General features: G+C 41.2%; 2 protein-coding genes across 3 annotated transcripts; one reads left to right on the top strand and one right to left on the bottom strand.

The window, feature by feature from the left end:
- Window positions 1-9,755: 9,755 nt before the first annotated feature.
- Window positions 9,756-24,470, bottom strand: LOC128209775 (ribosome biogenesis protein NOP53-like). 2 transcript variants are annotated; one of them, XM_052913975.1, is made up of 14 exons: window positions 24,307-24,470; window positions 23,355-23,425; window positions 18,289-18,373; window positions 17,736-17,899; window positions 17,179-17,249; window positions 16,478-16,573; window positions 16,021-16,131; window positions 14,385-14,549; window positions 14,176-14,231; window positions 13,877-13,996; window positions 13,527-13,593; window positions 11,765-11,844; window positions 10,636-10,695; window positions 9,756-9,838 (listed from the first exon to the last, which is right to left on the bottom strand). In XM_052913975.1, exons 1-14 carry the CDS (start codon window positions 24,432-24,434, stop codon window positions 9,835-9,837), a joined length of 1,278 nt encoding a protein of 425 aa, XP_052769935.1. In that variant the 5' UTR covers window positions 24,435-24,470; the 3' UTR covers window positions 9,756-9,834. The 2 variants fall into 2 exon arrangements, with proteins under 2 accessions (XP_052769935.1, XP_052769936.1); XM_052913976.1 differs by having other exon boundaries at window positions 17,179-17,246.
- Window positions 24,471-24,481: 11 nt separating this feature from the next.
- LOC128209776 (uncharacterized protein C14orf119-like) lies at window positions 24,482-27,865 on the top strand. The gene is made up of 3 exons (XM_052913978.1): window positions 24,482-24,524; window positions 26,310-26,404; window positions 26,772-27,865. The coding sequence occupies exons 2-3, from the start codon at window positions 26,350-26,352 to the stop codon at window positions 27,062-27,064; spliced, it is 348 nt and encodes a 115-aa protein (XP_052769938.1). The 5' UTR covers window positions 24,482-24,524; window positions 26,310-26,349; the 3' UTR covers window positions 27,065-27,865.

Raw genomic sequence — 27,865 nt, 5'->3', positions numbered from 1 at the left:
AGGCTTGGTCACAAATGTTCAACAGGCCACCTTTGACCCTGACCTCACATGAAAGGAACATGTATACAGCTCAAGTTAGAACTGATGAAGAATTTTGCCTTAAAATACTTGAATGGTCATGTATATCATATTTCTGTTTCTAGCAACGTCATTTGTTTTGCTGCTAAAAAGGGCTCAAATCCTGTCCATATCAGCTTTGCCAAACTTCATTCCTTAATACAGGGCTAATACTCTAGACCTATCAGTAGCCTTGACTGACTGTTCCATAATGCGGAGCTCATACTCTAAACCTAGCAGTGGCCTTGACCGACTTTGTTTCATAATGCAGGGCTCAAACTCTGAACCTAGCAGTGGCCTTAACTGACTTTGTTCCATAATGCGAAGCTCATACTCTGAACCTAGCAGTGGCCTTGACCGACTTTGTTTCATAATGCAGGGCTCAAACTCTGAACCTAGCAGTGGCCTTAACTGACTTTGTTCCATAATGCGAAGCTCATACAATGAACCTAGCAGTTGCCTTGACCGACTTTGTTACATAATGCAGAGCTCATACTCTGAACCTAGCAGTGGCCTAGACCGACTTTAAATAAACAAAGGGCTCATACACTGGACCTTGCAGTGGCCTTGACGGACTTTGTCAACAATGCAGGGCTCATACCCTGGACCCCGCAGTGGCCTTGACCGACTTTGTCAACAATGCAGGGCGTATACCCTGGACCCCGCAGTGGCCTTGGCCGACTTTGTCTACAATAGAGGGCTCATACCCTGGACCTAGCAATGGCATTGACAGACTTTTTCTACAAAAGAGGGCTCATACCCTTGACCTCGCAGTGGCATTGACGGACTTTTTCTACAATGTAGGGCTCATACTCTGGACCTTGCAGTGACCTTGACTGACCATTCAAAAATGCAGAGCTCATAACCTGGACCTAGCAGTGGCCTTGGCCGACGTTGTTCCATAATGCAGAGCTCATAATTATGTGGGATCTAGCAGTGACCTTGACCGACCATTCCATAATGCAGAGCTCATAACCTGGACCTTGCAGTGACCTTGACTGACCATTCCATAATGCAGGGCTCATATCTGGGACCTAGCAGTGGCCTTGACCGACTTTGTTCCATAATGCAGAGCTCATAACCTGGACCTTGCAGTGACCTTGAAATGTTCCATAATGCAGTGCTCATACCCTGGACTTAGCAGTGACCTTGACCGACAGATTCATAATGCAGAGCTCATAACCTGGACCTAGCAGTGACCTTGACCTACCATTCCATAGCGCAGAGCTCATAACCTGGACCTAGCAGTGACCTTGAAATGTTCCATAATGCAGGGCTCATACACTGGACATTGCAGTGGCCTTGACCGACTTTGTCTACAATAAAGGGCTCATACACTTGTCCTAGCAGTGGCCTTGACGGACTTTGTCAACAATGCAGGGCTCATACCATGGACCTAGCAGTGACTTTGACCTACCATTCCATAGTGCAGAGCACATACCCTGGACCTAGCAGTGACCTTGACCGACTTTGTTCCATAACGCAGAGCTCATATCTGGGACGTAGCAGTGCCCTTGACCAAATTTGTTCAATAATAACATGATACGGGAATATCAATCCAGGCATCCCGACGGGTGCCTCTTGTAGGGAATCGAGACACCTAAATTCCAACACCAATACCAACCTCCTAGCCCTATTGGTACCGGAGTTGTACGGAATTTGCAGTTCCGTACCGAGTTCGTTTTGGTAACGTTAAAAAAGGGCGAAATGTCGCGTTTTTGGTCATACTTTGACGCGTTGGAAAACGGTGCCCAATAATCATCACGATCACCCCGGCAGGTGCATCTTGTGGGTTTGAGCGTCCCCTAAATGGCAAAATTGGTGCTGCCGAAGAAATCGCAGGGATGCTGAGATATGTTCGAAACCGCAAACCCCAGTTTTAGGCATTTTTCGCTGCATTTCAGAGTGTAAAATAGCCTTGTAGGTGAATAGAACCGGCGATCGAATATCATTCCAGGTACCACGACGGGTGCTTCTTGTAGGGAATCGAGAGACCTAAATTTCAACACCAGAACCAACCTCCTAGCCTTATTGGTACCGGAGTTGTACGGAATTTGCAGTTCCGTACCGAGTTCGTTTTGGTAACGTTAAAAAAGGGCGAAATGTCGCGTTTTTGGTCATACTTTGACGCGTTGGAAAACGGTGCCCAATAATCATCACGATCACCCCGGCAGGTGCATCTTGTTGGTTTGGGCGTCCCCTAAATGGCAAAATTGGTGCTGCCGAAGAAATCGCAGGGATGCTGAGATATGTTCGAAACCGCAAACCCCAGTTTTAGGCATTTTTCGCTGCATTTCAGAGTGTAAAATAGCCTTGTAGGTGAATAGAACCGGCGATCGAATATCATTCCAGGTACCACGACGGGTGCTTCTTGTAGGGAATCGAGAGACCTAAATTTCAACACCAGAACCAACCTCCTAGCCTTATTGGTACCGGAGTTGTACGGAATTTGCAGTTCCGTACCGAGTTCGTTTTGGTAACGTTAAAAAAGGACGAAATGTCGCGTTTTGGGTCATAATTTGACGCGTTGGAAAACGGTGCCCAATAATCATCACGATCACCCCGGCAGGTGCATCTTGTGGGTTTGAGCGTCCCCTAAATGGCAAAATTGGTGCTGCCGAAGAAATCGCAGGGATGCTGAGATATGTTCGAAACCGCACACCCCAGTTTTAGGCATTTTTCGCTGCATTTCAGAGTGTAAAATAGCCTTGTAGGTGAATAGAACCGGCGATCGAATATCATTCCATGTACCACGACGGGTGCTTCTTGTAGGAAAGCGAGAGACCTAAATTTCAACACCAGAACCAACTTCCTAGCCTTATTGGTACCGGAGTTATACGGGATTCGCAGTTCCGTACCGGGTTCGTTTTGGTAACGTTGAAAAAGGACGAAATGTCGAGTTTTTGCTCATACTTTGACGCATTGGAAAACGGTGCCCAATAATGATCCCGATCAACCCGGCAGGTGGATATTGTAGATTTGGGCGTCCCCTAAATAGCAAAATAGGTCCCAGCCGCGGAAAGTTCAGGGATGCTGAGATATGTTCGAAACCGCAAACCCCAGTTTTAGGCATTTTTCGCTGCATTTCAGAGTGTAAAATAGTTTTTTAGGCGAATGGAACCGGTGATCGAATATCATTCCAGGCACCCCAACGGGTGCTTCTTGTAGGGAATCGAGAGACCTAAATTTCAACACCAGAACCAACCTCCTAGCCATATTGGTACCGGAGTTATACGGGATTCGCAGTTCCGTACCGGGTTCGTTTTGGTAAAGTTAAAAAAAGACGAAATGTGGCGTTTTTGGTCATAATTTGACGCGTTGGAAAACGGTGCCCAATAATCATCCCGATCACCCCGGCAGGTGCATCTTGTAGGTTTGAGCGTCCCCTAAATGGCAAAATTGGTGACAGCCTCATAAAGTGCAGGGAAGCTGTGATATATTCGAAACTGCACACCCCAGTTTTAGGCATTTTTCGCTGCATTTCAGAGTGTAAATTAACCTTGTAGGCGAATGGAACCGGTGATCGAATATCATTCCAGGCACCCCGACGGGTGCTTCTTGTAGGGAATCGAGAGACTTAAATTTCAACACCAGAACCAATCTCCTAGCTAGGCCTATTGGTACCGTAGTTATAAGTGATTCGCAGTTCCGTACCGGATTCGTTTTTGATAACGTTGAAAAAGGACGAAATGTCGCGTTTTTGGTCATACTTTGACGCGTTGGAAAACCGTGCCCAATAATCATCCCGATCATCCCGGCAAGTGCATCTTGTACGTTGGTTGTCCCCTAAATGGCAAAATTGGTGCCAACTGCGGAAAATGCAGGGATGCTGAGATATGTTCGAAACCGCACACCAAGTTTAAGGCATTGTATGCTGCATTTCACATATCAGAGTGTAAAATGGCCTTGTAGGCGAATGGAACAGGTCTGAGCGTCCCCTAAATGGCAAAATTGGTGCCAGCCGCGGAAAGTGCAGGGATGCTGAGACATGTTCGAAACCGCACACTCCAGTTTTAGGCATTTTTCGCTGCATTTCAGAGTGTAAAATACCTTTGTAGGTGAATGGAACTGGTGATCGAATATCATTCCAGGCACCATGAAGGTTGCTTTTTAAAGGGAATCGAAAGACCTAAATTTCAACACCAGAAACAACCTCCTAGCCCTATTGGTAACGGAGTTATACGGGATTCGCAGTTCCGTACCGGGTTTTGTTTTGGTAACGTTAAATAAAGGACGAAATGTCGCGTTTTTGGTCATACTTTGACGCGTTGAAAAACGGTGCCCAATAATCATCCCGATCACCCGGCAGGTGCATCTTGTACGTTTGGGCGTCCTTTAAATGGCTTAATAGGTGTCAACCGCGGAATGTTTAAGGATGCTGAGATATGTCCGAAACCGCACACCCAAGTTTTAGGCATTTTTCGCTGCATTTCAGAGTGTAAAATAGACTTGTAGGCGAATGGAACCGGTGGTCGAATATCATTCCATGCACCCCGACGGGTGCTTCTTGTAAGAAATCGAGAGACCTAAATTTCAACACCAGAACCAACCTCCTAGCCCTATTGGTACCTGAGTTATACGGGATTCGCAGTTCCGTACCGGGTTCGTTTTGGTAAGGTTAAAAAAGGACGAAATTTGGCGTTTTTGGTCATAATTTGACGCGTTGGAAAACGGTGCCCAATAATCATCCCGATCACCCCGGCAGGTGCATCTTGTAGGTTTGAGCGTCCCCTAAATGGCAAAATTAGTGCCAGCCGCGGAAAGTGCAGGGATGCTGAGATATGTAAGAAACTGCACACCCAAGTTTTAAGCATTTTTCGCTGCATTTCAGAGTGTAAAATAGCCTTGTAGGAGAATGGGACCGGTGATCCAATATCATTCCAGGCACAACGACGGGTGCTTCTTGTAGGGAATCGAGAGACCTAAATTTCAACACCAGAACCAACCTCCTAGCCATATTGGTACCGGAGATATACGGGATTCGCAGTTCCGTACCGGGTTCGTTTTGGTAACGTGAAAAAAGGACGAAATGTCGCGTTTTTGGTCATACTTTGACGCGTTGGAAAACGGTGCCCAATAATCATCCCGATCACCCCGGCAGGTGCATCTTGTAGGTTTGAGCATCCCCTAAATGGCAAAATTGGTGACAGCCGCGGAAAGTGCAGGGATGCTGAGATATGTTCGAAAGCGCACACCCCAGTTTTAGGCATTTTTCGCTTCAATTCAGAGTGTAAAATAGCCTTGTAGGTGAATGGAACCGGCGATCCAGTATCATTCCAGGCACCCGACGGGTTCTTCTTGAAGGGAATCGAGAGACCTAAATTTCAACACCAGGACCAACCTCCTAGCCATATTGGTACCGGAGTAATACGGGATTCACAGTTCCGTACCGGTTTCGTTTTGGTAACGTGAAAAAAGGACGAAATGTCGCGTTTTGGTCATACTGTGACGCGTTGGAAAACGGTGCCCAATAATCATCCCGATCACCCCGGCAGTTGCATCTTGTAGGTTTGGGCGTCCCCTAAATGGCAAAATTGGTGACAGCCGCAGAAAGTGCAGGGATGCTGAGATATGTTCGAAAGCGCACACCCATGTTTTAGGCATTTTTCGCTTCATTTCAGAGTGTAAAATAGCCTTGTAGGCGAATGGAACCGGTGATCGAATATCATTCCAGGCACCCCGACGGATGCTTCTTGAAGGGAATCGAGAGACCTAAATTTCAACACCAGAACCAACCTCCTAGCCATATTGGTACCGGAGTTATACGGGATTTGCAGTTCCGTACCGGGTTCGTTTTGGTAACGTGAAAAAGGGACGAAATGTCGCGTTTTTGGTCATACTGTGACGCGTTCGAAAACGATGCCCAATAATCATCCCGATCACTCCGGCAGGTGCATCTTGTAGGTTTGGGCGTCCCCTAAATGGCAAAATTGGTGACAGCCGCGGAAAGTGCAGGGATGCTGAGATATGTTCGAAAGCGCACACCCCAGTTTTAGGCCTTTTTCGCTTCATTTCAGAGTGTAAAATAGCCTTGTAGGTGAATGGAACCGGCGATCCAATATCATTCCAGGCACCGACGGGTTCTTCTTGAAGGGAATCGAGAGACCTAAATTTCAACACCAGAACCAACCTCCTAGCCATATTGGTACCGGAGTAATACGGGATTCGCAGTTCCGTACCGGGTTCGTTTTGGTAACGTGAAAAAAGGACGAAATGTCGCGTTTTGGTCATACTGTGAGGGGTTGGAAAACGGTGCCCAATAATCATCCCGATCACCCCGGCAGGTGCATCTTGTAGGTTTGGGCGTCCCCTAAATGGCAAAATTGGTGACAGCCGCAGAAAGTGCAGGGATGCTGAGATATGTTCGAAAGCGCACACCCAAGTTTTAGGCATTTTTCGCTTCATTTCAGAGTGTAAAATAGCCTTGTAGGCGAATGGAACCGCGGTGATCGAATAGCGTCCCCTAAATGGCAAAATTGGTGCCAGCCGCGGAAAGTGCAGGGATGCTGAGATATGTTCGAAACCTCACAACCCAGTTTTAGGCATTTTTCGCTGCATTCCCTGGACCTGTCAGCATTGACAAACTTCATTCCGTAATACAGGACTCATACCAAGGACATGCACCCACCGACAGTTTCATAATGCGAAGCTCATAACCTGGACCTACATGTAGCTGTGACCTTGACCTACCATTCCATAGCACAGAGCTCATAACCTGGACCTAGCAGTGACCTAAAATGTTCCATAATGCAGGGCTCATACACTGGACCTTGCAGTGGCCTTGACGGACTTGTCAACAATGCAGGGCTCATACCCTGGACCTAGCAGTGACCTTGACCTACCATTCCATAGTGCAGAGTTCATAACTTGGACCTAGCAGTGACCTTGACCGACTTTGTTCAATAATGCAGAGCTCATATCTGGGACCAAGCAGTGGCCTTGACCAACTTGGTTCCATAAAGCAGAGCTCATATCTTGGACCTAGCAGTGACCTTGACCGACTATGTTCCATAATGCAGAGCTCACATCTGGTACCTAGCAGTGACCTTGTTCCATAATGCAGGGCTAATACCCTGTACCTAGCAGCAGCCTTGACCAAATTTGTACCATAATGAAGGGCTCATACCCTGGACCTAACAGTGGCCTTGACCGATTTTGTCGACAATTCATGGCTCATACTCTGGACCAAGCAGGGGCCTTGACCGACTGTCTGCAATTCAGGGCTCATACCCTGGACCTTGCAGTGGCCTTGACCGACTGTCTACAATGCAGGGCTCATACCCTGGATCTAGCAGTGGCCTTGACTGACTTTGTCTACAATGCAGGGCTCATACCCTGGACCTTGCAGTGGCCTTCACTGACTTTCTACAATGCAGGGCTCATACCCTGGATCTAGCAGTGGCCTTGACCGACTTTGTCTACCATGAAGGGCACATACCCTGGACCTAGTAGTGGCCTTGATCGACTTAGTCTACAATGCAGGGCTCATACCCTGGACCTAGCAGTGGCCTTGACTGACTGTCTACAATGCAGGGCTCATACTCTGGACCGAGCAGTGGCCTTGACCGACTTTGTCTACAATGCAGGGCTCATACCCTGGACCTAACAGTGGCCTTGACCGATTTTGTCGACAATTCATGGCTCATACTCTGGACCAAGCAGGGGCCTTGATCGACTGTCTGCAATTCAGGGCTCATACCCTGGACCTTGCAGTGGCCTTGACCGACTGTCTACAATGCAGGGCTCATACCCTGGATCTAGCAGTGGCCTTGACTGACTGTCTATAATGCAGGGCTCATACCCTGGACTTTGCAGTGACCTTGACTGACTTTGTCTACAATGCAGGGCTCATACCCTGGACCTTGCAGTGGCCTTCACTGACTTTCTACAATGCAGGGCTCATACCCTGGATCTAGCAGTGGCCTTGACCGACTTTGTCTACCATGAAGGGCACATACCCTGGACCTAGTAGTGGCCTTGATCGACTTAGTCTACAATGCAGGGCTCATACCCTGGACCTTGTAGTGGCCTTGACCGACTTTGTCTACCATGAAGGGCACATACCCTGGACCTAGTAGTGGCCTTGATCGACTTAGTCTACAATGCAGGGCTCATACCCTTGACCTTGCAGTGGCCTTCACCGACTGTCTACAATGCAGGGCTCATACCCTGGATCTAGCAGTGGCCTTGACTGCTTGTCTACAATGCAGGGCTCATACCCTGGACTTTGCAGTGACCTTGACTGACTTTGTCTACAATGCAGGGCTCATACCCTGGACCTTGCAGTGGCCTTCACTGACTTTCTACAATGCAGGGCTCATACCCTGGATCTAGCAGTGGCCTTGACCGACTTTGTCTACCATGAAGGGCACATACCCTGGACCTAGTAGTGGCCTTGATCGACTTAGTCTACAATGCAGGGCTCATACCCTGGACCTTGTAGTGGCCTTGACCGACTTTGTCTACCATGAAGGGCACATACCCTGGACCTAGTAGTGGCCTTGATCGACTTAGTCTACAATGCAGGGCTCATACCCTTGACCTTGCAGTGGCCTTCACCGACTGTCTACAATGCAGGGCTCATACCCTGGATCTAGCAGTGGCCTTGACTGACTGTCTACAATGCAGGGCTCATACCCTGGACTTTGCAGTGACCTTGACTGACTTTGTCTACAATGCAGGGCTCATACCGTGGACCTTGCAGTGGCCTTCACTGACTTTCTACAATGCAGGGCTCATACCCTGGATCTAGCAGTGGCCTTGACCGACTTTGTCTACCATGAAGGGCACATACCCTGGACCTAGTAGTGGCCTTGATCGATTTAGTCTACAATGCAGGGCTCATACCCTGGACCTAGCAGTGGCCTTGACTGTCTACCATGAAGGGCACATACCCTGGACCTAGTAGTGGCCTTGATCGATTTAGTCTACAATGCAGGGCACATACCCTTGACCTAGCAGTGGCCTTGACCGACTGTCTACAATGCAGGGCTCATACCCTGGACCTAGCAGTGGCCTTGACTGTCTACCATGAAGGGCACATACCCTGGACCTAGTAGTGGCCTTGATCGACTTAGTCTACAATGCAGGGCTCATACCCTGGACCTTGCAGTGGCCTTCACTGACTTTCTACAATGCAGGGCTCATACCCTGGATCTAGCAGTGGCCTTGACCGACTTTGTCTACCATGAAGGGCACATACCCTGGACCTAGTAGTGGCCTTGATCGACTTAGTCTACAATGCAGGGCTCATACCCTGGACCTAGCAGTGGCCTTGACTGACTGTCTACAATGCAGGGCTCATACTCTGGACCGAGCAGTGGCCTTGACCGACTTTGTCTACAATGCAGGGCTCATACCCTGGACCTAGCAGTGACCTTCACCGACTGTCTACAATGCAGGGCTCATACCCTGGACCTAGCAGTGACCTTCACTGACTTTCTACAATGCAGGGCTCATACCCTGGATCTAGCAGTGGCCTTGACCGACTTTGTCTACAATGCAGGGCTCATACCCTGGAGCTAGCAGTGACCTTAACAGGAATCGGTCCATAATGAAGGGCCTATACAGGCATTACTACACAATAGATTCTGATGAGTAGAATGTATGAGTAGAATGTATTTCTTAAATGCCATCAATATCCTTTAATTTCATAGGGAGGATAAGGAAAATGGTAAGATGAACAGATTGAACCAAAACTGAAATAACTGTTTATTTTCTTTTATCATTTATTATACACAAACAGCAACAATACAGAAGACAGCGTAGACAGTCTGGTCACCTGAAAAAAGAAGCCAACCATACTGACAAATTCATACTAATTTATTTTTTGGATAAAGTATTGAAATCACTTGTTTATACAAATAACTGTATTATTTAAACCAGAAATGCTGCAATGCAACAAAACCAGGTGTTTAATAAGTGCAATCAGTACATACGGCACATTCAATACAAGCAGTGACCCCAAATACTATCTACAACATGTTATATTATCCTAAAAGTACAACTTCATATGAAATTGCTGTTAAAAGTTTCATTTCAAACAGAAAACATTTTGTTTGAGTAATGGTAACGGCTATTTCGACTATCAGCATACTGACCCCCCAGAAATTAAGTTACAAAGTTTAATACACAATATATTTCACCACCATACAATTCTAACAAAGGCTATTTAGCTTAAATCATTTTCTACCTTACAGCCACCTTGAGCTTGATTCCATTAACTTCAAATGTAATGTATATCATCACATAAGCTTGAATATATACAGAGTTTTAATGCTAAATTATTTACAATTTAAGTACTTGAGTAGAAATCATAGATCTATTGTTCTATTGTTAATAGCAGCTACCTTCAACTTGATGCTACGACCCAACAAGCCATCCCAAGCTTAGTTTTCACATAAGCTACCTACATTTCAATGCTAACTTGTTATGCCAAAACCACCTACTTGACTCCCAAATTTTTTTTCAAAAAAGCAACAACAGATCAAAGACACAAGTCATCAGTTTGAACAAATGAAAAAACATAATTGTGTTCTGATGTCTCTATTGTACAGCAGAGAAAAATATTAAACTTACTTAACATCCTTGTGAGATTTCTTCTCAAACACTTTAGGTTTGTACTTTCGCTTCTGCTTTCTGAAAAACATAAATTTACAAGACTGCAATGTCTGATGAAATCTAATTGAACTAATGTTGTCATGATTATGGTGATAACAAGTGCGCAGCCCTGCTAATGCAGTCATTATTATGACGACAAGACCGCGGTGCTAATGCAGTCATGTTTATGATGACAACAAGTGCGCCGCCCTGCTAATGCAGTCTTGATTGTGACGACAACAAGTGCCCCACCATGATAATGCAGTCATGATTGTGACGACAACAAGTGCCCCACCGTGCTAATGCAGTCATGATTGTGACGACATCAAGTGCGCCACCGTGCTAATGCAGTCATGACTGTGACGACAACAAGTGCCCCGCGGTGCTAATGCAGTCTTGATTGTGACGACAACAAGTGCCCTACCATGATAATGCAGTCATGATTGTGACTACAACAAGTGCCCCACCGTGCTAATGCAGTCATGATTGTGACGACATCAAGTGCGCCACCGTGCTAATGCAGTCATGACTGTGACGACAACAAGTGCCCCGCGGTGCTAATGCAGTCATGATTGTGACAACATCAAGTGTGCCGCAGTGCTTATGCAGTCATGATTGTGACAACATCAAGTGCGCCATGGTGCTAATGCAGTCATGATTTTGACGACAACAAGTGCGCCGCGGTGCTAATGCAGTCACGATTAAGACAACAACAAGTACGCCGAGAAGCAAATTACAACGCTTGTCAGTTTTTGTATTAGTAAAAAAGATACATAATTCAACAAGTTCATCTATTAAAGCCAGAGTTATGCCCCTTGCTATTCTTGCACATATTGTCTTTGGCAACAAGTGTAACCAGTTTTATTTCAGTATCTTGAATGGATTTTGGCACAACAACCATGACAAAGTAAACAAGGCCATGACAACGTTAGCCTTTCTGCTTTTGAAGAAAGTAGAGGCAGACAAGCTAAATAGATGTATATGTCTTATTAGAAGTGTTATTTAAGAATCATATTTCCAACAAAAAACAATAATTCTGTTTATACATAACTGTTCACATCCCTTCCTATTATCACTACAACCTGATATAAAACTAAACACCCAGTACCTGCCAGGAGCTCCACGCGGCTCCAGCTTGTTCCGCTTCATCAAACTTTGGAACCTGTCGATCAGCAAGTGACCCTCTGGCTGAAATATAACAACAGGAGATCTCATGTTTGCCTAAGGTATTAGGTACCACCCAAATGCGATATTTGGTCCAATACTGATGTACTTTTCGTGGTACTTCATATAGGTAAAACCAAATAATTTAGAATAAAGATGTTTTTTCTAAAATTATATGATTATGAAGTTGTGACAATGGTGTTTCTACTTTTGTTTCCCTAAGCATTCTGAAAAGACAAACGCCACCAAAGGAATTATTAGACTTCTCTGTTGTTTTTGAGTCCAAAAAGGAGGATAACTCAACGATTAATGAAGCCTTGCAACACATGTACATTTATACAGGGACAATAGGTCTACCAAGAACCATGTCAATACCTTGTAGGGTTATTAAGTTGTGATCAATTTAGCATTTGAATGACTTTTTTTATCTATGAAGGTGCATTTCTTGAATATTAATTATCAGTTTCAGTTACAGTAAAGCTGCAGTAGTTCGAACAAGCGGTTATTCGAGAACCAGCAGTCCCTCGAGGTCGGAGCTTGGCCCCCAACTATTTTCCATCTATTTTCATATACGGCAAAATACATCTACGCTGCATTGAAACCTAAATATGTCGAGGAGTCGAGCAAAAAACAGTCGGTCCAAAGTACACAAGCCTTGCACAAAACCTTATGGCTCCCTCAAGGTCATAACTTCAAATTTTTCCCCGAATGCATGTTCCAAAACACACAAACAATTGGTAGGTGTTTTTTCCCCAAGTTGTAAAAATTGCAATGACAGTTTTAAAAGGCAATTTGATAAGATGTGAAAAACCGTTTATCACTGTTTACGCAGGACAGTAGTTGATAAGGGCATTTGAGAAGATAATTATGAGAAGTTAATTGTGAGAAATGTAAATGAGTAATAAAAATATGAATTAACACTTCTATATCGATTCAACATCCGAATTTCTGAAAAGAATTCCTTCTTGCTTTGCAATAGGGCAATTCTGTAAAAATAAACATTTCCATTTATTCATTTATTGATATTTCTTTTACATTTAGTATACATCTAGTATACGACAGCCTTTAAACATATCAGCGATTTCGACAACGCAACACATAATCGGTGTCTTAGTAAACAGTCGGTTTGACGACTTCAAACTTAAAATGCACTGAAAGATATTTCATAACAGACTGGAAAATTGAAATTCGGGTCGTTCGAAACATCGATTCCCTCGAGGTTTTGGCTCGGTCCCCGGCGTCCTCGAGCGATCCCAGTTTTACTGTATATGTTTCACTATACGTGTACATGTTATAACTAGTAACTTGTGTACTAATTTCCATATGAATAACTTGAGCAGTTAATAAGTTATGGCTATGTCATAGTCTTGCATGACTTCTTTAACTTATCAAGGGACATAACTAAACAATGGATGCAGCAATAGTTATTGGCCTTCATACGAATGTGTTTATTGTCTCATGCAATATGTACATTTATTTTCATTTGAATATCATGAATGGTTTCAGAAAAGGTTAAAGTATTTGAACACCCTGACGCTGACAAAGCAGACAATGACAACAACACTAAGCTATGACACCTTGATCTTTTCTTTGAATAACAGATGAGCTGAAAACTGGAACCACACTTATAAACCATTGTACAATGTATCATGCAATACAGGTCATGAATGTACATGATTGTTTACATGCCAGACTGTCTGACCTACCCGCAGTTCGCGGAGAGATCCCACCAGCTCGTCACTCAACTTCACCTCCATATCCGGCTCCTCAAACCTGCAAACACATGCTCCATTCATTGTGGTTAATACTACAGAGTGTGTCACATCTTATATTTCATGGTGTGTTTGAATATAATCAGAAATTGCCAAAACTTCAACCAATGGTGTGAATGCAGCTGATTTCATGTCAAAGTGTGTAAACTAATAATGGATAACATCCTTACAGATACAAGTACATGTACAGAAGCTGACAGGTCTGAAAATAAGAAGCAGTCAAAACACTATTGCAAAAGTTTGACTGTTGAATGTTTCTGTAATATTAAGACAGAGAGGCTTACTTTGTTTTAGCAAGGCGGCGTGTCCGCATCCCATCACGCGTTCGTTTCTCTGCCCGCTCCTCTGCCTTCTTCCCAGCCTCCTCAGTCTCTTTTCGTATTTCTGCCTTGATGGACTTCAACCTGCAAAACAAGGGCTCATACTAGTCATGTAATAGGAAACATAATCATTGTTTAGCTGGCAACACTGCGAATACATAATACATGTTATACCAGATTGAAGCCTAACCCTTACACTATCAATCATATTGGTGCACATACTTTGTAATTGAAATGTACTGCTAAAATAAAAAAATTCTTACCTGAAAATGTTGTTATCTTTCTTCCTCTTTTCCTTAAGATTTTCCTTTTCTTTGAGCTAAAATAAGAAAGAAAACACAGTCCAATGCTGAACAATAAACCTACCATAAAGATTTAGGAGTATGAAATATTTGAAAATACAGATGAAGATCATTCAATAAGACAGATTAACACTCAAATAGAAGAAGATATTTTTTATGTATAGCACTACCTTCTGTTTTCTTGCTTTCTCTTTTTTCCTCCGTCGTTCATCTTTCTTGTGTTCTCTACGGATCGGTGGGTTGACAGACAGGTTAGAAATATCGGGGTCAGGGGTCTCCTCATCACTGTCAACACCCTCAAACAGCCCCGCTGACATCTCCTGGAGAGTTGTCACCTGAAGGGGAAATATGTTTATCATTCAAATAATGGACTAAATATGAGACTCAAATAGACATCGGATGAATCCTAACTGGCAATCTACATGCAGACTTGGGTGAAGCCAAACTGATCATCTACATGCAGACATCGGTTGAGGCCTTAAAGGCAACCTACATGCAAACATCAGGTTAAGCCTGACTGATAATCTACATGCAGACATCAGTTGAGGCCTAAAAGGCAATCTACATGCAGACATCGAGTGAAGCCTAACTGGCAATTTACATGCAGACATCGGGTGAACTCTAACTGGCAATCTAGATGCAGACATCAGAAGCCTAACTGGCAATCTACATGCAGACATTGGGTGAGGCCTAACTGGTAATCTGCATGCAGACATCGGGTGATGGCAAACTATATGCAGACATCCGGTGAAGCCTAACTGGTAATCTACATGCAGACATCAAGTGAAACCTAACTGGTTATCTATATGCAGACATCAAGTGAAACCTAACTGGTAATCTATATGGAGACATCAAGTGAAACAAACTGGAAATCTATATCTTTACATTGAGTGAAACCTAACTGGTAATCTACATGCAGACATTGAGTAAAACATAACAGGTAACCTACATGTATGCAGACATAAAGTGAAACCTAACTGGTAATCTACATGCAGACATCGAGTGAAATCTAACTGATAATCTACATGCAGACATCGAGTGAAACCTAACTGGTAATCTACATGCAGACATCGAGTGAAACCTAACTGGTAATCTATATGCAGACATCGAGTGAAACCTAACTGGTAATCTACATGCAGACATCAAGTGAAACCTAACTGGTAATCTACATGCAGACATCAAGTGAAACCTTACTGGTAATCTACATGCAGACATCGAGTGAAACAAACTGGAAATCTATATCTTTACATTGAGTGAAACCTAACTGGTAATCTATATGCAGACATCGAGTGAAATCTAACTGATAATCTACATGCAGACATCGAGTGAAACCTAACTGGTAATCTACATGCAGACATCGAGTGAAACCTAACTGGTAATCTATATTCAGACATCCAGTGAAACCTAACTGGTAATCTATATTCAGACATCGAGTGGAACCTAACTTGTTATCTACATGCAGACATCGAGTGAAACCTAACTTGTAATCTATATTCAGACATCGAGTGAAACCTAACTGGTAATCTATATTCAGACATCGAGTGAAACCTAACTGGTAATCTATATTCAGACATCCAGTGAAACCTAACTGGTAATCTATATTCAGACATCGAGTGGAACCTAACTTGTAATCTATATGGTTGTACAGTGCCAGTGACACAACATGAAATAATTGGGATGTGATACTCACCATCATACAAAATAATACAGTTCTAACGCTAGCTTCAGACTCCCTGTCACATGATTAAAACAACTTGAAAAATCTATACAATATGAAACATATGTTCTACATCTAACTCTGCCTACCTCTGTTGGTGCCTCACTTGCGTCAGGGAATTTCTCATCAAGGGCTCGTTTTATTCGTTCCTCATCCCGTTGCCGTCCCATCTCGCGACTGTTGGCCTTCTTCAGGAGAGCCTGCAGATAAACATGGTAATCAAATGATGGGGGTGAAACACAGGAGGAAAGTTATATTTTCATATAAATTTGCAACCATAAAGATAAGTTATTACAGTACTTGTATTTTATCAAATTCAATGGACATTAATATTTATGAATAAACATATTCGCTTCCAAAATTTAATAAAACATATTTAAGAGAAGCTATTCCACAGAAAGCAAATGTCACAAAATCCTGATCATTGATCTGTCATATCATTTTTTTAAATTAGAAAAAGCTATTCTTTGAGAAAACTTCAATTTTGTGTACAATAACAAAACATGTTTCTTTTATTCGCTACTTCAGTGTTGTTCTCATACCCACCTGATATTCATCGAACGCTGGGTTGTAGGAAGCCCCAGGGTGGGGGGTCTCCACTGCTGGCACATCTGACACCGACTTTGTCAGGCGTGCAGGGGCCTACACAACAGTGAGGGAAAATTATATTAATATTTATATATATATATATATATATATATATGTAAAATCGAGTCATATCTTGATATAATTTGTGTTATTTCCATTTCCATTTCAAAATCTGTACTGACTTTATTTTTTATTTGTATTTTTTTAAGTATAAAAACAAAACACGCATAAGTCATGCAATGTAATTAAATTTTTTTTTTAGTAATAATCACCTTGTTTGGCAGTCTTACAGGAATAATAGTTGTTGAAATAATAAGACACAAATGGACATATTTTTGTAAATTCTACTTACATACAAGTAGTTCATTTAACTATAAGCTTGCGAAAGCTTTTTTGTTTTTCTCAATGGATCTAGGGCACAACTTGTCTATAGCCAGAGTTATGGGCCTTGCTACACCTGTGTATTGTCTGTGTTTTGTCAAAACACTCACTGGTCACATGTGTACTCAAACATTATGATTATAATTCAACTTTTTTCTTTGAAAAACAAACAAGCTTAAAGAAAAAAAAACATTAATATCACTTGTTATTTCTTTAATGAAACCACAGGAAAACTAGGCAACTAAACAATGTATGTTGTTTTTTTTAAACAAAATTACCTTTACTCTCTTTTTTTTGGTAACTGTGAGAAAGTGGTCATCATCTGGTTTACTGTCAGTTAGCTGCTCTGCTAAAGAACAATTAGTATTATGAAATAATAGATGAATTTCAATTATGCAATTATGATCTGGACGAGAATCTGTTATTAGACGGACAACTTAACATAAATAAATGTTTTTAATAAGAACATTCCTTAAACTTACACACCAGAATGCCTTAAAGGCACATGTAGGATCATGCATTTTTTTATATTTTTAATGTATTTTTTACTTAAATGATTGTAAACAAAAAAGCATAGGATTTGTGTTCAATTCTTTTTGTTTAATCAATAGCTACGTGACCACAGATTCCCCAGTTAAAAAAGAGGCAACATATTGCTAATGTTTTTTATCTCTATACAAATCATATGCTTTTTTGTTTTGATCATTAAAGGCATATGAGTAGCACATGATAATGCATAAAAAAAATATGTTTTTTTGCATCAACCTGCCTTTAATTGTAATTGAACTAGTGAAAGAGCAATGAAAACATATTTTATTAATATCTTATACAGTACCTGCCCAGATATCAACATCAGCGATCGGCATTTTCACCCGGTTTCTGGTGCGTGCATAACTCTGTTGCTTGGCTGCCCTCCTCTTCTCTATTGAGTCTTTCTGGGTCAGTGTAGGCTGTCCACTCCGCTCCCGGTCAATCACAGCACGAGCACGCTTGTCCTTCCTGAGAGTGAAATGGGAATGATGATACCACAGTTAACTTGGTACCCTTACATATGCTTAAAGTAGTTTGATCTTAACAGCCTGGGAACACTGTGAAAGTTTACTGTAGACAATACTTATAACCCACAGTGAAAACTTATATACAGTAAATTTCCCATATAACCAAACTCTGGATATAAAACAAATATTTTTGGCCCGATTTTCCTAAAAAATATAAATATAAAGTACTCTGGATATAAAGAAACTCTGAATAAAAGGAATTATCTTTTCTGGCCAAAAATTTGTTGCGCTTGGACAAATAACAGGGCCAATATGAAATCACTTATTTATTAACAAATATATAATACAAATACAAATAACAAATAAAGAAGAGCTATGCCAATCTCTGACCTTTTTGGGGGTGGTGGCTGTAATGCAACTTCTATTTCTTTCAGCTTTTCTTGAGCTTTGCGTTTGTTAGACTGTTTTGGCTTATCTGAAAGTGAATAAAAAAATGTTATTATTTAAAAATTCCAATTCCAACACATTTCAATGCTATGCAAAAAGGACTCTGAAAGTACAAATAGAAATAAAAATTGAAATAAAGTGAAAGAAACCTTTTTTTATAGAAATTACCTCAAACAGAGGAGTGAAAAGAAAAGTACCAATGATATAAAGCACATGCGGTTCTATTATGTGTTTTTCTTTCACATAAACAAGTGGCAAAACTCTGCCATGCATGTAGCACAGGACATGGCATTGCTTTGTCAGTTTGTGGGTTTTGCTCATCATCAGCACAGGTAAACAAGTAGGTCTTTTTTGATATTTTTACTGTAAAAAAAAGCATGAGATAAAAAGAATCAGACACTTGTCATCATATTATAACACACAAATTTATTCAACTTGTCAGGAAAAAAAGTTAGTAAGCTTGCAAAAGACAAGCTTACTAACCAATTTCCTGAACTCTTTGAATGAAATTGTTTATTATATGACGACTCTTGACAGATCCTCTTTGTCTCTGACAACATATGCACCAGGTTTCATTTAAATATCTTGAATGTAATTTTAGTTATGGCCAAAGTATTGTTTTTTGCACTATAATCACAATGACAACTACACTGCAAACAACACCAAGGCTATCCCAATAACCCCGATTCTTTTTCTTCAAAACAAAATGTAACATTATACGGCAATGAATTAATTCCTCCCTCCATTTATAGTTCACCTGGTATGATAAGGCCAGCCAGCCAACACAGGCGGTCAGTTTATCTCTAGCAGTCAGAGCTGTACCATCCTCACCAATATCATATGTATCAATAATAAATAGTTAGAACACATGCAGTCGTTCTTCATAACATAACATGGTGTCAGAAAAGAACTCATCGCTCATATAGTATTAAATGTGGATTATTTTTAACATTGGATCGTTAATTAATAGCTTAAGCATCTAATAAACTGTTCACTGTGAGAATGGAGTTAAGTGGTGTTCCAACACCGTGCATGGATTGGAATAGCTTAAATCTTCCGGAAGCTTGGAAGAAGTTCACAGAGCACTGTGAGCTTATTTTTAAGGGTCCACTTAAAGGGCATGATGAGGATGTACACATTGATCACCTATTTGCAACTTTGGATGGGTGAAAAGGGTTGGGACCTGTACAAAACACTAGAACTGTCAGCGTCCGACACAGAACATTTGTCAGCAATTTGTGAAGCGATTACAAAACCCCTACAGCCAACGATCAACCCCGTTTTTGCACGGTATCGTTTCAACAATATGACACAGGGAGAACTTTCTTTTGAAGAATTCTTGACCAAATTGAGAGTAATGGTGAAGGATTGCAATTATGAGGACAGTGAAGACATGATCAGGGATAGGATTGTGTTTGGAATATTATCACAAAAAATCCGAGAAAAACTCATTAATATGGGAGAAAATTTGACCATGAGCAAGGCTATTCAAATATGTCAAAGCTTTGAATATGCTCAAGCACAACTGCGGGAAATGCAGGCACCATCGCAAGGAGCAGCCATTAATGTGGTTCATTCAAGAAGGGTTACTGGTCATAACACCTCAGGCCAGCCTGGTCACAATTCCTCAGGCCAGTTGGAGAAGAGAAGACAACAGCGCGTCACTTTGGGAGAAGACGTTACCCGGACTTGCCAAAATTGTGGGCGGAAACACCAACGTCAACACCAGTGTCCCGCAAAGGGAAAACAATGTCAAAAATGGAACCACTTTGCATCAGTGTGTAGAAGTGTAAATGAAGTTATTGACAATGACAATTCTTGTACTCACGATTTCAAGGATTTAGTGATTGACAATGTGGAGTCCACTGTTAGGAATGGGCAGGTGTTTGCAGAGTTCAAGGTAGGTCCTTCCAATTTGTCCGTACAGTTCAAGATTGATATTGGTAGTCAAGTGAATATATTGCCATACAAAACCTTTAGAGACATAGGCGTAAAGTCAGTTCTGGAAGCTTCATATTCAAAGCTTTCAGCCTATGACGGAAGCATGTTAAATGTAAAGGGATGCATTACTTTAAGGTGTAATCATCCTGGAACTGGCCAAAGAAAGGATGTTTACTTTCACGTAGTTGACACACATTCAAGTCCTTTGCTAAGTCTTCAATCATCCCTTGACTTTGAACTCATAAATCTCACATACACAGTTATGTCAGATTCCCAGGTCAACCCCCTCACTAAGGACATGGTATTAAAGGTAAGGACATGGTATTAAAGGAATACAAGGAAGTGTTTGATGGCATTGGTCTGCTAGTCGGTGAATGCAAGATTCACATTGATCACACTGTCCAGCCTGTGGTGCATCCCCCAAGAAAGGTCCCTATAGCATTACAAGAAAAAGTCAAGGATGAGTTACTCCGCATGGAGTCATTAGGTGTCATCGAAAAGGTCAATGAACCCACTGACTGGGTTAGTTCAATGGTCATTGCCGAAAAAGCGAATGGCAAAATTTGTATATGTCTGGATCCGCGTGACTTGAATAAGGCCATTCAACGTCCACATTACCCTTTACGAACTCTGGATGATATATTGCCTCAGCTTTCAGGCGCAAAGTACTTCACAAAGCTTGATGCTAGGAGTGGTTATTGGGCATTGAAACTTGAGAGAGAGTCATCGTTCCTTACATGTTTTAACACCTTATATGGAATGTACCGATATGTCCGAGTTCCCTTTGGTCTGAAGTCAAGATTGATGCTTGTCTTGAAGGTCTTAGTGGCGTAGCTGTCATCGCGGATGACATACTAGTGTATGGGTCATCTAGAAAGGAACATGACTCCAATCTTAGAGCAGTCCTAAAGAGGTCTCATGATGAAGGAATTCGTTTTAACGAAACCAAACTCGAGGTCGGGGTATCAGAAGTAGACTACTTTGGTCACCTTCTCACATCAGAAGGTTTGAAAAAATCAACCTCAAAGACAGAGGCTATACAGAAAATGAAGCCACCCAAAAATAAATCAGAACTTGAAACCATATTAGGTATGGTAAACTATCTGTCTAGATTTGCCCCAAACTTGGCAGATGTAACAGCCCCTCTGAGACAATTACTGTCTAAAGAAGTTGAATTCTGTTGGGAAACTGCACAAAGTGATGCATTTGACAAAATGAAACAAATCATCACAGACCCGAATCAGGTCATCCTATTATGACAAAAGCAAGCCATTAACATTGCAAGTTGATGCCTCCAAGTTTGGTCTCGGAGCAACAATAATGCAAGACGGGAAGCCACTTGCATATGCATCAAAATCACTCACACAAACTGAGGTCAATTACGCACAAATTGAGAAGGAAATGTTTGCTATTTTGTTCGGCTGCAAGCGGTTCCACCATTTTGTTTATGGTCACAAAGTCAACGTGCAAACTGATCATTTGCCGTTAGTTTCTATTTTCAAAAAAATCAATAAACACAGCTGCTGCACGATTGCAGTGTATGCTACTACAGCTACAGAAATATGATCTTGACATCAAACATTATCCATCCAAACAAGTACCAGTTGCAGACACACTGAGCAGGAACTTTCTAAATGAAACGTTCCCTGAATTGTCACAAGGCATGGACATGCAGGTACATAATTTATGGTTATGTCTCATTTACCTGTATCTGACAGAAAATTGAATGAATTGAAGGACAAAACAAGTCAAGGTGAGACTTTAGTATTGTTGAAACAGACTATACTTCAAGGTTGGCCAACCTCTAGAAAAATGTGTCCGTCCCAGATAATGCCCTTCTGGAATTTCCGTGATGAGTTAACTACTATTGATGGGTTAGTCATGAAAGGAAATAAAATAATCATCCCCAAATCAATGCAGTCTCAGATGCTTGAACTCATTCACACAGGTCACATGGGAGTTGAGAAATGTCTCAGAAGGGCCCGGGATGTTATGTTTTGGCCAGGAATATCGGCCGATATTACCAATCTTGTGTTAAAATGCAACACCTGTTTAAAACACAGAAACTCAAACCCAAAGGAGCCATTAATTCCCCTTGAGATTCCTGATTATCCATGGCAAATTATAGGCACTGATCTATTCACCTGGGAAAACAGGAACTATCTTCTGATAGTGGATTACTATAGCAGGTATTTTGAGGTCAAGGAATTGCCCAATATGAAAAGCACCACGGTCATAAACAGAATGAAAGGCATAATGGCCAGATGGGGAATTAGTGAGAAGGTTATATCTGATGGTGGTCCCTGTTATATCTCTCAGGAGTTCGCTGATTTTGCAAAAGAATGGGACTTCAATCACCAGACAATTAGTCCCTATCACAGTCAGTCAAATGGTCTAGGTGAGAAATATGTGTCAGTTTGTAAGAAACTCCTTACAAAGGCTAAGGAAGCTGGGCGTGATCCTTTTATTGGCATATTAGAATACCGGACCACCCCTCTTGAGTCAGGGTATTGCCCTGCGCAGTTAAACATGGCCAGACAATTGCGCTCTATCCTCCCAACATCTAACGAAAATCTGATGCCCAAGGTGATATCTCCTAATATAGTCAGGCAGGGTATTCAAGATAACAAACAGAAGGGGAAGAAATATTATGACAGACAAGCAAGGTCACTAGAGCCCTTAACATATGGAGAAAATACAATGATCCAACAATTAAATAAAACTTGGAGACCAGCCACTGTAGTTGACAAGTTAAATTTAAGATCATACACTGGTCAGTGCCCAGATGGGTCTATGTGCACACGAAATAGGCGGGATCTATTGAAGACCAATGAGCCCTGCCATGGTCAATTTTCAGAGCCAGAAATACAGGAAATGCCTTTTGGTCAAACACCCACCCAGTCTGACATCAAAGATTCGGAAAGCCCTCTAATTGGCAGTACTTCCTCTCCATGTATCAATCACAATCTGTACGTGACCAGGTCAGGAAGGGCCGTAAAACCAAAAGACAAGCTAATATACATATTTATTATCAAGAATATCATTCAAATTAAATAACATGATCTTACCAACATCCAGCAGTGACACACTCTTATCCACATAAAACAAAGAAGCATCTTCCTTCTTCTCAAGCAGTCCTCTACAACACAAATGGAAACACATTTGAGTACAGAAATAATTAATTGCAATGGCATATCCTTTGCATTTAAAAATGATTTTCACAGCATTGATTCTGTCCTAGAGAAAGTGTTACAGTGAAGGTCAGCATATATTGTGGTTCACCCTTGGCATAAGTAATGCAAAAATAAACACTTGAAATTACATTGAGGGTCTCGATTGGCCAATGCACCAAGTACAGTCAATATGTTTTTTTTATGATTTTAATATGGCAATACTTCCATACATCTATTATTCATGGTCAAGCACACATGAACCCTTACATATTAGCTAGAAAACAGTGTTAATCATAGATTTAGAAATTCTTCACTATTTAATGCAACTTTAGAGAAATAACTTATCAAAAGTCACTTTCAAAAGAAAAAATCCATTCCATATTTATTAGCTCATACATTACATGTAAAAAAACTAAAAATAGTGATACAAATAAATGACATAATTGTTTTTTAATGTATACTTTTATTTCCATAAAATATCTATTTTTTTGATAAAACAATTATTACACAAACATGTAATCGAAAGATACTGATAAAAGCATATATGATTAAAATATTGTGATGGCTTAGAATGGTTTATACTTGTTAGGGGTAAACTACAGTACGCGCGAGTCTGAAAAGTCATGGAATAGCAAATCACAGTTCACATGCATTTCTCATTTGCCACTTTTTCATTTAAGATAAAGATTTTTTAAAACTGACAATTTGTAAGGTTTCGAACACTCTACATTTGTATATGCATACATTAGTGAAAGGGCTTTAACTCGTTTGTTATCCGAAATGTTTCGAGTATCCGAAGTAATAATCAACTTTCAAGAGAACAAAAGGTTAAAGGATTGACACATACCCGGTTCTTTCCTGTAGTCTCTCGTCTTCTAAAGCTTCCTCTACATCATTAATATCAACTTTTCTCCACGCCTTTTTCTTATTTTTACCGAGACGAGAACGTTTTGTGACTGTCCCACGTTCTGCCATTTCGAAGGTAGCAGACAATACTCAACAGTTTTCTTTAGGAACTGTTGTCCGCCACATTAGCTCTTTTATTTCATTTTTGTTCAAACCTGCGTAAGTTTTTTTTAGTTTTAATTCAATAATGGTTGTTTTGGCTTTTGTTCTAACTGATTTTATAGCTCACTGTTTCAAATATATTGGCCTATTAAAAGCTTTCTCATTACAATCATTGAATATAAACGAGGACAGGTCTGTAACGTGCGACGTCAATGAAACACCAACACTGGCAACAGATCCCTTCAGGGAAAAGCATGCTCGACCCTGAAGGGGTCCACTTGTCTTTATATACACTAACTTCTCTATTCTTACAGATCCCGGGCTTTGCTAATTTGCATATTACCAAGTAAACATACGTACTACGAACGTACTTCCGTTTTATACGGAATATTATGAACGCACATCCGCCTACAGCGGACCGTTACATTACTTTCCCCTCCAAGAAGATTCGTCCCGAGTCTTAGACTGGGAATCTTAAGTTATGGGTAAGGCAACTCCGTTCTGGCAGTTGTCATTATCCCACCGCTGCCACCATTTGTAACGTGCGAGCCAAACAAACACCAGCAGATCCCTTCATGGAAAAGCATGCTCGACCCTGAAGAGGTCCACTGGTCTTTATATACACTAACTTCTCTATTCTTACAGATCCCCGGCTTTGCTAATTTGCATATTACCAAGTTAACATACGTACTACGAACGTACTTCCGTTTTATACGGAATATTATGAACGCACATCCGCCTACAGCGGACCGTTAGAGACCTATGTACATGTATAATAAAATGTTTGGTATTAGTCTATTACATGTTCCTACTCCTAGTCAATAGTGGTTTACATGTACATTTACTGATATAAATAGAAACAGGAAAACATAGGTAATATTATGCACCAGTCAATTGTCAGGTCCCAGGGTATACCTGGGATAGCCCCCCCCCCCCCCCCCCCCCGATCTGCTAGTGGTCTTTGCAGGTGCCTTGGTGCACTCATACCACTGACATAGAATGCAACTCTGGTACATTTAACTTGTACATTTGTTATAAGGCTGAAAGGTGGCCATGGATTTTGCCATAGAAATTTGTCCACCCAAATGGCCGTCAACGAGTCTTTTGCACCCATTGCCTTAAGCATTAGGGAAACATTTTGATACATTTTGATATTTGTTTTAATTGTCAAAAAGACACTATCTGTAGCTATATAGTAGGTTTTAACACTATGTTGATGTGTATGTTGACTAGCTGTTAATCTGGTTACGTCTGTTGGACCACACCATGCAAAAAGTATTTATACATTTAAATGATGGTGGCAAAATGAATAAGCATGCAATGACTCTAATGCACTAGTCAATTGTAACCACGCCCCCCCCCCCCCCCAGGTCCGTGGAATAGCCGGGACCTTGACTTTCGGTCCAGCCAACCCCGGGCAAAATCCCCGCCCTGCGGGGACAAACTGATGGTTAAACCCCGGCCAAATGCCCCCTCACCCCAGAGACTCTATATAAGGCCCAATCTCCGCTAAATTTGGCTATGACAAAACCACGGCGGTCACCCGGCCCTGCGGGGGCACCTGGAAAGTAAAAACACGGCCCTTTTTTCCCGGCTATCCCCGGTATACCCCCGGACCTGGGGGGGCCGTGGTTACAATTGACTGGTGCATAAATTATGTAACGGTTATGATTTGTTATTAATTTTTGTTATATATACATGTTTATGATATGATGGTCATTATAGATACATAATGATAATAATTCTTTGTTTTTTTTTATTTAATTAGTTATCTCACAAAATGCCTACATCTTTAGTTCATTGTCATTTCTTATTTAATTAGCCTTTTTAATTTTTATTCAGGTCTCTTGTGCAAACTTGTTATGGTCAATGGTTTATTGTGATGTCCTTCACACCAACAGAAAAAGAAATACAGTGTGTTGTTCACTGGTTTTCAGGTATTGTTTTACAGAAATCATAAATGTCAAGTTTTGAAAACATAGCTTTGGCATGACTTTCCCATATATATACTGGTATATTAAACAGTATGTTTTTCATCATCATTGAAGTAGTCAGAGAAGTCTTTCAATACTTAAATCTCATAATATTAATACAACACACCAAATCAAAATGTGTGTGAACCTACATATACCCACAAGGTTTGGTAGATTACTATCTTGGTTTTTTAGAGGCTATCAAGAATGCGAATGTAAGCTCTCGAATATCTGTACACTAACTGTAGAATAACATACAAAAATATTTTGCTTAATATGACACTTAGCCATATCAGCTAAAACAAAATGATTTACATTTTTAATTTTCCAGAATGGTCGCACCTGCAGCAGCGGGACTTTCTCAAAGAGCTGCTGGACAAAGCGATCCCGTGTCACCTTGACTCGCTGTTCGACTCTCTCCAGACAATGAACGTACAGGACAAACCTCCCAACATCTTCAAGTGTCAGATCAAACTATTTAAACAGTGGTTTGACACTTGGTCACATGCTGACAAGAACACTTTCTTGATCAAACTGAGGGAGGTGAACCCCGATTTTGTGGACGAATTTGATAGACAACTCTCGCTACAGATCTCCCTGCAAAATCAGGAAGGTGAAACGTGACAGGAAATGTCCATTGTAAAACTGTTACGTATTGCTAGAGCAATCATCAGAGGGTTAAAGTTCAGGAAAAGGTTAAATCCTGAAATCAGGATTGCAAGCTTTTAAATTTAGACCATTGTAGATTGTTCTTGCTTGGACATTTGCATCAAAAACAGTATGAAGTACCTTGAAATGAATATGAATGACTTTGGAAACATTCTAAAAAGCTGTCTTAGCCTCTTTACCCTGCTTTGGGAATGAATCCCTCATACTCAGACATACCCCCAGCCATTTTTTAGGATTGTCATTTATCATCTGTTGGAACCCCCAAATTATAGAAATATTTTTTTAATCTGATATACCCTAAACTAGTCTGTTTATAAAAGGAAACAAATCCTTTATATTGTGAGTTGTGTTATCTCACTTTAGGATACATGCAAGAACTTTAATTTTAAGAAAAAACATTTTTATAAAATAAAAATAATGATCAAAATATTTACATGAAACTTGGATAACAATCATGTTACCAATGATACAACACCTGAATGTGTTGCAAGGCCCAACACTCTAAAAATGTATTATTTAACCTTTAACTACTTTTGTTGACTGGTTTTATTACATCAGTAGCCTGGCATTGGTGTACTTGGATGGCCATTGGATGGAAATAAAGAGTTTATGAGGCAATAGCAGGAACATGCATGTATCAGAGAAATTAATAGATTTGTTATATAGAAACTTATTTTATGTGTGTTCTTATTTAAAGAGTCTTTGTTCGTTGTTCTTTTTTTTCAAATGCAATAAAATGGGCCACCAGAAGCTTTA

The sequence above is a fragment of the Mya arenaria genome, chromosome 11 (assembly GCF_026914265.1).
Source record: "Mya arenaria isolate MELC-2E11 chromosome 11, ASM2691426v1".
NCBI lineage: Eukaryota > Metazoa > Mollusca > Bivalvia > Myida > Myidae > Mya > Mya arenaria.
The sequence above is the reverse complement of the archived record's forward strand: the minus strand, read 5'-3'. Positions and strand labels throughout refer to the sequence as shown.

Excerpts from the sequence above, each read along its gene's own strand:
- LOC128209775 (XM_052913975.1), bottom strand. The coding sequence starts at position 24,434 with ATGGCAGAACGTGGGACAGTCACAAAACGTTCTCGTCTCGGTAAAAAT. Across the intron at positions 23,426-24,306 it reads AGACTACAGGAAAGAACCGG|AGGACTGCTTGAGAAGAAGG; the intron begins GTATGTGTCAAT and ends TTTGTGTTGTAG. Across the intron at positions 16,574-17,178 it reads CCAAAAAAAAGAGAGTAAAG|GCCCCTGCACGCCTGACAAA; the intron begins GTAATTTTGTTT and ends ACTGTTGTGTAG.
- LOC128209776 (XM_052913978.1), top strand. The coding sequence starts at position 26,350 with ATGTCCTTCACACCAACAGAAAAAGAAATACAGTGTGTTGTTCACTGG. Across the intron at positions 26,405-26,771 it reads TGTTGTTCACTGGTTTTCAG|AATGGTCGCACCTGCAGCAG; the intron begins GTATTGTTTTAC and ends TTAATTTTCCAG.